This window comes from Cupressus sempervirens, chromosome 6 (assembly GCF_028749045.1).
Source record: "Cupressus sempervirens isolate cs-2001-9-10 chromosome 6, ASM2874904v1, whole genome shotgun sequence".
Classification (NCBI taxonomy): Eukaryota; Viridiplantae; Streptophyta; class Pinopsida; order Cupressales; family Cupressaceae; genus Cupressus; species Cupressus sempervirens.
In genome coordinates, this window is record NC_143123.1 from 1090690 (window position 1) to 1103526 (window position 12837).

Consider the following 12837-nt stretch of genomic DNA (forward strand, 5'->3'; position numbering starts at 1 on the left):
TAAGTGGAACCCTTTTTGGTTCAAATGATCTTTCAGCAGTTGGAGATCATGATGAGAATGTGGATTTACTTGCAAATCCTTATGATTTAGGCTCTTATGCATATTGATATTAGTTGATTGAATCTTCAATCATGAACTAAGTTTTTATTTTGTTGGAATATTGAACATGAACTATTGGAACTCATTGTCTAAGACTAAACTCTAATGTTGAACACGCACATATTGATTAAATTTTTATGAAGGGTGAAGTATCATAGTCATACTCTCGAATGATTTGTTTTCGTATATTTCTTGCATTTCTTTGCATATCATACACGCTTCCTCCTACATCTGCATCCAAAAAAAAATTCCCCACATCCTGTATCCGCTTCTGGAATCAGCATTCGAATCAGTAACTTAGCTGAATTGCTCTTAAACCAGCATTAAAGCCAAGGAACAGACTATTTAGCCAATGTTATCAGAAAGTAGACCTTCGAAAGTCTAAAATGCATCTCTGGTAGCTAGGCATATCCAAATACTAGGAGACTGTGTTCTAAGGCTTCCAACAATCCCTTGCAACCTCCTGACTTAAATTGCAATCATCCATTTGAAGATTTAATTTTTTGAAAAAAAATTAAAATATGCATGGGTGGTGATTGTCACTATTAGCTAAGCACAATGGACTAACCCCTAGACCCTAATCTTATCTGTGTAGACTAAATTTTTCAATGTTTATGCATTATTTGTCCTTCTGAAGTTGTATTTGACTGATACATGGTACTTTTCCTCCTTAAATTTTATATTAAATTCAAATTTATATTTTTCTTCACTTTTTGCCACCTCTCAGGACTCATCTCCAATTTATTAATGGTGTACTTGTATATGTCCTTATGCTCCATACCAGTATCCACTCTCAATTGCTAGCAATGCTGATTTTGTAGTGCTTCTATATTTCTTAAATAGATTGGTAAGTATTCAAAACAATTTAGGGGAAAAGACCTAATAACCATCCAAGCTAACTTCGTGCACCTAGGACTCCTAAACTATAAGATGGATTTTGCCAATTTTTTTGGTGTACCTCTATAGGTGAATGAAGAGCTTAAAGATGAGGTTTCAGCTATTGGGTATCCATAGATCTCTTTGTAGGTATCGTGGAGTGCAAAGTGGTCAAAAAGTGTCATTTCAAAATGCTCACCTGATACCCACTATAATCATGCACCAATAGTCCCTCACTCAAAAAACACTAGTACTTGTGGTTAAATATCTCATTAGTCTTTATGAAATGTCCCAATAGTGGTACACAAATTGGTCAATCACCAACCCAAAAAGCTAAAAAATGATCGACTATTAGTACATGTGTTATCAGTTATCAATACATGTGTTTTCATTTTTTGGGGGTCTTTTAAGAGCGGTAATTGGGGGGTATCAGTGACAAAATTATCATGGTTATTGGACCACCAATCGGTTCATGGGTCTCTTCCCCCTAACACAACCAAGTTATTGGTGTTGAGCATTTTGATTTTTCAAGTTCTCCCTTAATGAAGCATTGAAACTATAGCTGCTACTTTTGAGGTTACTACAGATTGGATGAGAAGGAAACAATTACTTATTCAAGCATTTCATGAGAGGTTTCTTGTTGTATCATTAAATAATATCAGCCCACCACAAACCCTTGGCATTCAAAACCCTACAAATTTAGCATGCTATCTCAATAAAAATGTTTACAAACCTCAAGGGTCACACAATTAAAATGGCACAGGACGAGCAGAATCGCAGGATCTTAGAGAGGACCAGGGTTGCATGGAGCATCAATGGAAGGTGCATAAAACCAGCAGATGGGCAGTTGAAGTATATAGAGAACTTCCAATGGACAATCTTCAGGCTTGGGCAGACGGAGGATTGGAGAGCTACAAGGAGCCGCAACCAGTACTGAAATTTTAAACATTGATTAACAAAATACCACTAGGGAAAAGGCAGGCATCCAGTAAATGGAGATAAGGTGATGGACTGAGCAACCGAGACATGATTCAACAAGGTTGAAGCAAGATATCATCACCCAAAGGATTCAGACGAGATGCAAAACAGATGGAAGGAACCAGGGAAACAACATCATTTTTAGACTTTTGAAGCCTCATGAAAGGAAAAGGGGCCTTAGAATCTTCCCCCCTCATTTTCATTATGGATCGTGGACAACATCAACACTTTGCAGAGATCTTTCAACCAGATGGAAAAACCGATAGCAAGCATGGAAGGTTTTGGGAACACAAGAGGAGCAAGGAAGAAATCTATAGAAACTGCAGAATTAAGGATTCTCTGAAAAGAAAGCAGATAAAAGGGACCCAACCAAGCAAACCTTGGAAGGGCAAAGGAAAATTCTATGCAGAGATGGGTTCCTGGCATAATGCAGCAAATTCTCAAGGTACGTCCCAAGGCCTTGACAAACTCTTGCCTAAGTGTATTTGTGTTTCTCTAGAAGGAAAGCAAGTAAAAAGTTCATAGAAGGATTGACCAATGTCGGTATGTCTATAAAAAGCGGGGGGGTGTGGTGGTGCTACGCTGGGGAGTGTATGACTGGCTTAAAGCAAAATGAGGAGCTGGTCTGATAAAAATTGTGGACTACCAAATGAAGATTTTTTGGTGGAATTGCCATCCACCATGGACCAATATTGAGTACTGAATCAAGGGTCCTATCTAATGGATGGCACCACAATCCTTATGAAAGATTGGAGTCCAAATTTTGATCCATGGAAGTAAGCGACAAAAGCTGGGGCAATATGGATACACCTATATAATCTTCCCACAAAATATTGAGAAAAGGATATTCTAGCAGACATTGGACGAAAAATGGACCATTATCTAGGTAGATAAAAAATGGAGGGTAGATGCTTTGGGACTTATGCAAGGTTATGCCTTAACCTGATGCCCTATCCTTTGCTTCCCCAAGAGACAGAAATCCATACCAACTAATCAGTGTGGAGACAGGAGATAGAAAGGGAGGACAAACTAGTCTTGTGTCCCAAATGCAAATCAAAAGGACATTGACAACTGGAAAGCTAGATCTTGGTAGCTGCCAACAATGCAAACTCATAGGAAATAAGATTGGAACAGAATTTAGAAAGAAAGAGCTGAAGATTCTCCACTGGATAACCCTCAAAAAAGAATAAACAGTTATTAGAAGTGGTTGAAGAGGAGGAAAAGCTGAGAGATGAGACTCCAAAGAATAACTTCCAAGAATAGGATGTTGAAATACTGGAAAAGTAAACTCTGGACGAAGATTACACTTCGAACTCCACTATGGTGCATGAACACATGCGTCTCCATCAGGATGAGGAGAAGAAGGAATTGGAGGTAGGGGAGACATCAGAAGGCAAAATGATTTGGTAGAAGAAGCGATGATAAATCAGGATGAGGGAGGACTTCCAAAGAAAAAGAAAAATAGATAGAAAATTCTGTTGAGGAAAAAGAGGACATGACTTCTATCAATTCCTTGAGAATAAAATCATGAAATGGAAGAAGTCGACCTTGAAACAAACTCAAAAGAAGAAGAGAGCTATGGGTACAAAGAAGGGGAGATACCCGTAGAGAGAAGCATAGAATAATACTACGAGAATAGATAATCATCTATTATTAGTTAATGGTAATCTATTGTAAATATTTAGTTAGCTTTAGTTAGTTGTAGCTTTTTTAGCTTTCTTTCAGCTAGAATAGAATGTTTCTATTTTTTACAATCATTTCCTAAGGAAACATCATTTCATTCTTTTATATATAATGACCTATCAGTCTTTGTTAATAACAAGCAAGTATTTTACCAATTACTTCCATCATATGGTATCAAAGCCAATTCTTCAAAAAAAATTGAAAATTTTATAATTTCTTTAGAAATTATCTGCTACAAAAATTTCGAAGTTATTTCGGAGGCTTTTTTCTCAACAACCCATCTAGGGTTTTCATTTTTTGAGTAATTTGTATGTATAGATCCCTTCATTATTCCTAGTTTTGGCTAGGGTTTGTGGAGGATCTCTACCAAATCACAATTTTTCCTACCTCCCCAGGGAAAAAAAAAACTGTCTTTTCTAGTTCAACGACTAGAAAAATTGCGTCCTTTGCCTCTGCAATCTCTGGTCACATACTCTGCAAGTCCATTAAAACATTGTTGAAGAGGCTTCTTGTGCAGTTTTTTTGCAGATGTCTTTGGTGTCGTTTTTTAAAATTTGTGGTATCGTGTTTTTGTAGTCATTGGAGGTTTCTTGCTGTCATTTTTTGTATGATCCCGCATACATGCCCCTCTCTGTATAAAAATTGTCCATCTTCGGTCTTTTTTTTACCAGCAATCATCCATTTTTCTGCTCATTTGAACTCCATGGCCGCCGACCTGTGTTTTTGCTCAAAACCCTAGTTTTTTGACCTCGGATTTTTTTTGGTTTCATATTCTTCATGGGTTTTTCGAGAGCTCAATTGTGTTGTCATCAGATTTTTCTAGGTGCCTCAATTTTTGAGCCAACGGATCCAAAAACTCACAAGATATTATTTCTGGATTTTCTGAGCTCTCTTCTAAGTCACTCTCCCAATTTTTTGGTTCTTCCATTTTTTTGCCTCAAAGAACGTGCCTTCTCTGATTTTCACGTTTTTCATTGAAAAACATACCATGGCATCTTTGACAAACATTTTGCTTAGCACAACTCCAAATTAAATGGTTGAAATTATGGCACTTGGAAGCAGCGGATCATAGCAATTTTTGAATATCGGAATGTCAATCAACTTGTTCTGCATGTTACGAAGCGTCCAACTGCTCCTAGTACTGATCAGGATACTTGGTATCTAAATAATCAATAGGCGGTGATGCTTCTCAAATTATTTGTGGTTGATGATCAACTCTCTCAAATTCCATTCGGCAAAACAATTGTCGAGATCTAGACACATCTCAAAGGTCTTCATGAGACTTTTGACAAAACCAAAGCTTTCTTTTTTAAAAACACTTTGTTTTCTATTGTCATGGATGAGTGAGCCTCACTCCAGGCACACCTGAATAGGATCTAGGAAATCCATGATCAATTGCATGCCATCGATCGCAAGATGGACGAAGAGGACATTGTGGTTATCACTCTTTGGAGTTTACCAAAGTTCTATGAGTATTTTATCGAGACTCTCAACATCACATCTTCTAGTGTTGATCTAAAGTTCACTGATCTCTACACGCTTTTGCTTCAGCAAGATCGGTGGAAACAACAGTTCGGTAGCAACTCCACCTCCTCCTCCACAAAGCAAGCCTTTGCTGCTAAATCCTTTCAGAAAGATAAAGGCAAGTTTCAGTAGTCGTCTCAGCAGGGGTCTTTTGATCCAGCATCAGATGGTTCCCGGAAGAACATTCAATGCAACTACTGCCACAAGTTTGGGCTCATGAAAGTTGAATGTCGGAGATGCTAAACCGCACAATCTAAGCAATCAGGTCCGTAGCCCAAAGCGAACAGTGCAGAGCACACTAAGCAAACGAAATCTACTTTCACGCCTTCATGGCTAAAAGACCTACGAATCATGTGAAGTCATCTACCTGGTACATTGATTCAGGGGCCTCTTGTCATTTCACTCACTGCAGAGACTGGTTTACTGACTACAAGCCTTATTCAGACTCTGTTATTTTTGGTGGCAAAGAAGAGTACACTGTTGTCGGCAAAGGCAACATTCAGATTCTAGTCATTCTGAAGACTTAGCTATGGCTGCTCGGCGGTCTTCTATTAGCACACTTTAGGATCAGTGATATGGGCACTTACATGTGCATTATCTCTCTTAGCTTGCTCGGGATGAGCTTGTTCTTGGATTGCCATAGATTCAGACTCAACAGCTTGGAGTTTGTGATGCATGCCAGGCTAGGAAGCAACATCGTACACCTTTCACAAGTGATTATTCATGGCAAGCTTCTCAGGTACTTCAATTTGTTCATGCCGATATTTGCGGCCCTATGGCCACTCCTATTCTTGGGTCCACGTATTTTCTGTCATTTGTTGATTTTAGTAGAAAAATGTGGGTGTATTTCCTTAAAAGGAAATTAGATGCATTTCCTATATTTCAGAAATTTAAACCTTTAGTTGAAAAAGAGTCTAGGAAATCTATTATTACTCTTCGATCAGACAATGGGGGGGATTTCTATGGAATTTTGTTCTAATGTTTTCTCTAGCTTGTTGATACCCATGGCATCAAACGCCAGTTAACCACACTCCACACACCACAACAGAATAGTGTAGTTGAACGAAGGAACAAAACAATCACCGAAATGGCTCGATCCATGCTCGAACACAAACATGTTCTGAAGAAGTTTTGGGCAAAAGTAGTCAACACTGCAGTTTATCTTTTGAACCAGTCATCCACAGTGGCAGTCAAAGGTAAAACTCCGGAAGAGGCCTGGTCAGGTTGCAAGCCCAGAATCAATCATCTGAAGGTTTTTGGCTCCCTTGCTTTTGTTTGGATCCCTAAAGTGTCACGCACCAAGTTGGATGCCAAGAGTCAAAAACTCATGCTTGTTGGATACAGTAGTATTCACAAAGCCTACCACTTAATCGATGTTGAGACATCTCGTCTCATCTACAGTCATGATGAAGTCTTTGATGAGCAACAAGGACCACTCATGCCTGTTAAGGGACTGTTAAGGTAGGATGTAAAGCTGTTTGGCGTTGTTGGATGCTTGGGGATGTGCATATGTCACTAGCAGGACTGAGTACTCTATTTGTTGATAATGAAAGCATTATCGAGTTAGCTTGAAATCCAGTCTTCCATGAATGAACCAAGCATGTGGATGTTCACTGTCACTACATATGACAACTAGTTGAAGACAGGACAATAGATTTGTAATATATTTCTACCACAAATCAGACTGCACACATGATCACCAAGCCTCTTGGTCCTAATAAGTTTCTCAAATTCAGAGGACAACTTGGTGTTATAGATAGATTAACCATTAAGGGAGGGTATTACGATACTAGATAATCATCTATTATCAGTTAATGGTAATCTATTGTAAATATTTAGTTAGCTTTAGTTAGCTGTAGCTTTTTTAGCTTTCTTTCAGTTAGAATAGAATGTTTCTATTCTTTATGATCGTTTCCTAAGGAAACATCGTTCCATTCATTTGTATATAATGACCTCTCAATCTCTGTTAATAACAAGCAAGTATTTTACCAATTACTTCAATAATAAACAATCTTAGTCCAAATTGAAAAAAGAAAATATTCAACTCAAAGGAAAGAGCAGACAAAAATCCAACAAAGTGAAACTAGGAATAGTTGCTAATGCTAAGAGCCAGAGAGTATTGAGATCGAGAAGATCTTCCTTCCCAAAAAACAGTGAAGTTCCTCAAAAGGAATGTTAGCAACATCAATGCCCCTAACAAATGGTGTTTGGTCAAGTGCTAAATTGACCAAAGTAAAATTGACTTAGTTGTGTTACAGCACACAAAAATGTTATAAGGAGGAAAGCGTGAGAAGAATTAACATATGGGGACAACAGAAAGGCCACATTGAAGAATCAGAAGGAGCCTTGGGAGGTTTGATCTAGAATCCTCTAATCATAGCATGCATTTTGGAAAAGGAAAATGAGGGGGGACTAATCTTTTCATTTGAACCCAAAATAAAAAGTTTAAGATTTTTATCATTGATCTCCCAAATTACTTTTCTACAATGTGTAGAAAATGACAAAGTAAAATAGAATACAAATTACAAAATGACCTTGCTAGATATTTGGGTGGGATCTACAAACTCTATTGTGGAATATGAATAATAAGACACGTGGCAAACCTAGTTTGAATCAATAAAACCTATGTAAGGGTGGGATTGTTGACAGCATTTAATTGAAACAAAGGCAATGGAAAAAGTGACAAGATATACCTTTATGGCACATTGTCCAGCATACCATATATGCTTGAGCCTACAAAAATTTGATGTCTACAGCTCATGTCAAGGAGTTTTTGATGTGACTAAGGATGATGTGCTCTCCAACAATGACAGCATTGATTGGCAAGCATCTTCGCAAAGGCCTATTAACTTTTATCATCCACAATTTCAACTTAGAAATTGTATTCCCATGTCACCAAGTAGATTCGAGGAGATTTGAATTGACATTCCAAAGCAAGTGGCATGATGTCATGGCTGGCGCTTTATGGGTTGATCAACAAAGGACAAATTTTAATTTTCTATTTATATCCCTTGGCGGCCTTATGTGACTTAATTAAATTTGTCTTGGAGTGCACAGTTAGTAAGGATAAAAATGCCCACCACCACCAAATTGATGTTTGACAAGCAGCAGATGTCTTATTTAGGGGAGGTCATGGAGAAGAGGCTCAAACCCATGCTCAATTCATCTCTTGGACTGGTCATTCATGCAGTTATGGCCGTCTTCAGGGAGAATATTTTCAATGCTTGCTATTAATCCCCTTAATCGGCTTTCGTCTCTTTGAGGGGTAGTTTTGAAAGTGTTGCAAGGGTGGGACAAGGGTGCATCCTACAACATGACCTCCGAGATTTTAAAAGTCAGCTCTTTGTCGATGGTTTTTGGGGAGAAGGGAGGAAAATCACCTTCAATTGAACAATCTAAGCTAAGGGGAGGCGAAGCGCCGAGTCAAAGCTCTATTGGGCGAGCTCAAAAACTTTTTAATGGTATTTGCAAGGATCAACCCTCTTGGTCAGAGATCCATGCTATTATCACTCCATGACACAGTGCAACACGTTCTCTTCATTGTTGGCAAGAGAATGAGAAGCCAAAGTTATCAGACATAGGACTCACACATTCATATCCTATCATGGGAGGCATTTGCAAGGGTTTGAATTAAGACACATCACTCCCAAAGCAAGTGCAAGTCTCCTCAAAAAAGGACATAGTATACAACCCTATTTATCAATAGACATAAATAGTTTAAATAAAGATCAAAAGAGAAGACCTCACTTCTGAAAATCTGTCTTCCCAAGGAGCACAACGCAAAAAAACATAAACAGATTAGACTAGACCAATGAGGGCTCGACATAGGACACATTGATTAACAGAAAGGAAAAGGCAATAATTATACACTCCCCATGAATTATTAAAAGCACACATGCCAAGGCGAGAGAAAATGCCCCAGAAAGAATATGCAATAGTATACACCCCTAGACTACAAGTCATAGTGTTTTGTTCTCAAAAGGGCAAAAAATCTGCAAATAGTGCAGTTTATTTCCTCGCCTATTGAACCAGAGTCCAATAGTTCCAACCTATTTTAATTTACAAATTATTGGGTCTTTATAGAACATCCCTCGGGTTGAGATGATCTTAGAATGATGACCATTTCGTTACAATCGATCAGCATGCCAAAGAATCCGACATGGATCACTCATTCCTTGTGTTGCAGGCAAATGCTTGAATCTGATTGGTCTATCGTAGCATGCCTTGCAGCTAAGTTCAACTGCAAAGCCATGGCAGCCTGATCAAAGATGCCATGATTGCAAGGGCCACTTCAAACGTTAAAAAGTAAACAGTTGTCTAGAAAAACTGTTAGTCATGGAGTTCCTTCCTAGAAATAATATACCCTAGAAATGCGTTGACAAGCCCTATTGAAACTAGGGTGTTCAGGGGGCATGTGGTGGGCTGGTGGAACTTTGGGCAGGTGCATCCTCTGCGGAGTGATTAGAAACTTTGACAGATTGACGAATGTCAGCCGGCGTCGGGATGTTGAAGGTTGTGAACCACTCCACGCAATGGAAGGCTGAAGGCAAACACAGAAGGTGTTTAATATGATGTAGAAGAAGCCTACACCTGCCATAGGCATTATGTTAATACTGACATCTCCATCATGCTCTTGGCACTAGTGCTGAAAATGTGGAAATCGAAAAAAAGGCGAAACTTTTGTGTTAAAAGGTTTTCCAAAGCTCATTTCTTGGGGAAATGGAGATTATCATGGAAATTGCAGATGGAGAGATAAGGGTTCCTTTCTAGCAGAATTATTTTGTGGTCCACTGTCGTGGGTATGAAGTGTCCAAGTTGCTAGTGCTTACTACATTTGAACCAGAGGTGTTTGAAAGCTGAAAGCCTATTATTGGCAGAAATGTTGTTTTCTTAAAAAGCTGTTTGGGATTACATTGAATGAAGGAGGTGATTGGATAAAAAATTACTTGAGAGCAGAAGGACTTAAGCGTGGGGATGATGAAGCTGCATTTGGAGTGGCCTTCAAAAAACTGCCGAAGGAGGTTATGGATGTGGGACCTAGTCCAAAGGCTGGGATTACAGGCCAAAAGCATTGTGGAGCTAGGTGTCTGGAAGAAAGAAGATGCTCAGTAATGGCTTTGTTAATGTTTTTCGTATAACCCATAAACCATAGGTGATAGTAGATAACTGCTGGTTTATACACCTAATATGTGTTAAAACAGGCCATAAACAACATAAAAACCAAAATAAATAACTGTTGTAATGTAGAAAGCAGGGCAAAACAGAGCCAAAAAACAGAGATATATAACTGATAAACAACAATATATTAATCTAGCTTGCTTACATACATCAGACCTTCAAATGTCTTCTAACAATGCACAGCTTGCATGTGCACATCACATATTTATACATGTAATACCAAAATCTAGAAACTCCTTTTCTAGAGTATTTTATATCCTAGAATGTTCTACATCTAATCTGGACTGTACAATGGGAGGCTCTAGGAAGCCTCTTCTCTGGATTCTCCTAGACAATCTTAACCCTTAACAACATGGGGAAATAGTTTCTGCACTGAAGTGCTTTCCAGTGCATTGAGGCACCATTTTGAGCTGCCAGCTCCTCATTTTGTATCGTGAAAAAAGTGTATGGTCGGGGTCTAGATGTTTGTTGGTGGTGGTGTCTAACAGCATCAGGGGTTAAACTGTTATGGTCATCTTTGTAAATTTCTTCTGATAAAATATAATAAGCGCTGTGATCGGGGTCTATATGTTGATGGGTGTTGATGTCTAAGAGCATCAGGGGTTATACTGTCATGGTCATCTTGTGAATTTCTTCTGATTTAATATAATGGGCGCTACCCCATTGAAACTATTAATCTACCCAAAATAAAAATTATAGGCCTCAAATTTAATTATATTTAAAATTGAAAATACAATTCAGAGAGAGAGAGAGAGCTACCTGACGGCCTGCCCATGTGAAGCACCTGAACATAGGCTTCCACGAGGAGTCAGCCCTGTGCAGAAGCTTCTCCATCACTTGTGAAGATATTCTTACTCCGCTATTCTCCAAAGCACTTTCCATGCTCTCTCCATTGTCTCTTATAATTCTGCTAATCCTTTCGACAACACTTTCTTCTTCTTCTTCTTCTTCACTAACACATGGCATTTGATTTGTTTCATCTGCGCTACCCAATCCTGGTATGACGTCTGAAACTTTTGCAACGGAGATTAATTTTTGAGGCGAATTCCATGTACATAAATTCCTCTTCAACATAATGAAGCTTTTGCGATTGACAGACGCAGCCATTCTTTGCTGGAAAAAAGAAATGTATTACGCAGACCATATATATAACAGGAAGTATGCAGGACATACTGAGCCCTACCCAGAGTCTCTTTTGTAGGACATCCGGGTTATAAACCGTGAGCATTAGTAGTTCGATTTCCTGTACTGTAATATTCTTCAGACATACAAATTTTAATTCAATTTAAATCTAATTTAAATTGATTTAGGTTTTAGTTTTTAAATTAGTTTAATTTATTTTTATTAGCTTATTTTTTCTTTAAATATTGTTTTTTTATATAATTTATTTAGTCAATTGAAGATTTGTTAGAGATGTTGCTATTTTTCATATCATTTTTTTGTATTTCTCTTATTAATTTTTCGTAATACATTTTTTGATGAGTTTTTTTTTAAATAATTATTTTTTTCATATTTGTTAAATTGAATTTAATTATAAAATATTAAAATTATTGAACACGTTTCTTAAGCAATATTCAAATTTATTAAATATTGTAAATTTTATAGCTATGTTTTAATCTTCAACTTTTTTATTTTTGTATTTTTATTTAAAAAAAACTTATATTTACATTATTTACGTTGTATAGTTAATTGTATAGTTAATTATACGTAAATAATGTAAATATAAGTTTTTTTTAAATAAAAATACAAAAATAAAAAAGTTGAAGATTAAAACATAGCTATAAAATTTACAATATTTAATAAATTTGAATATTGCTTAAGAAACGTGTTCAATAATTTTAATATTTTATAATTAAATTCAATTTATCAAATATGAAAAAAATAATTATTTAAGAAAAAAACTCATCAAAAAATGTATTACGAAAAATTAATAAGAGAAATACAAAAAAATGATATGAAAAATAGCAACATCTCTAACAAATCTTCAATTGACTAAATAAATTATATAAAAAAACAATATTTAAAGAAAAAGTAAGCTAATAAAAAAAAAAATTAAACTAATTTAAAAACTAAAACCTAAATCAATTTAAAAAATCAAAAGTTTAATAAATAGAGATCACAACATAATCTAGATCACAAGTAATTATTTTTTAAATAAATAAGAAAAGAAAAACAATAGTTAAAAGTGGATATTTAAATTATAATCTTAACAAATTAGATTATTAATAATTTTTAATTTAAATAACATAATATTAACTAAAATATTTTAAATAGCTTAATAAATATTATTTATTTAAATTAAATGAAAAAAATAATCATTTAAAAAAATCCATCAAAAATTCTATTATGAAAAATTAATAAGAGAAATACAAAAAAAATATGTCTAATAATTATTCTATTGACTAAATAAATTATAGAAACTAAAAAATAATATTTAAAAGAAAAATTAAACTAATATAAAAAATAAATTAAAATAATTTTAAAACTAAAATCTAAATC

General features: G+C 36.2%; 1 protein-coding gene across 3 annotated transcripts in view; it reads right to left on the bottom strand.

Moving 5' to 3' along the window:
• LOC149550667 (uncharacterized) overlaps positions 1-11554 on the bottom strand; it is a 74966-nt gene extending 63412 nt beyond the window's left edge. For all 3 annotated transcript variants that reach the window (XM_089786223.1, XM_089786221.1, XM_089786222.1), the window contains exon 1: positions 11098-11554. In XM_089786223.1, coding sequence (XP_089642349.1) covers positions 11098-11445 — 348 coding nt within the window. In that variant the 5' untranslated portion in view covers positions 11446-11554. The remainder of the gene's footprint in view (positions 1-11097) is intronic.
• Between the last annotated feature and the right edge of the window lie 1283 nt (positions 11555-12837).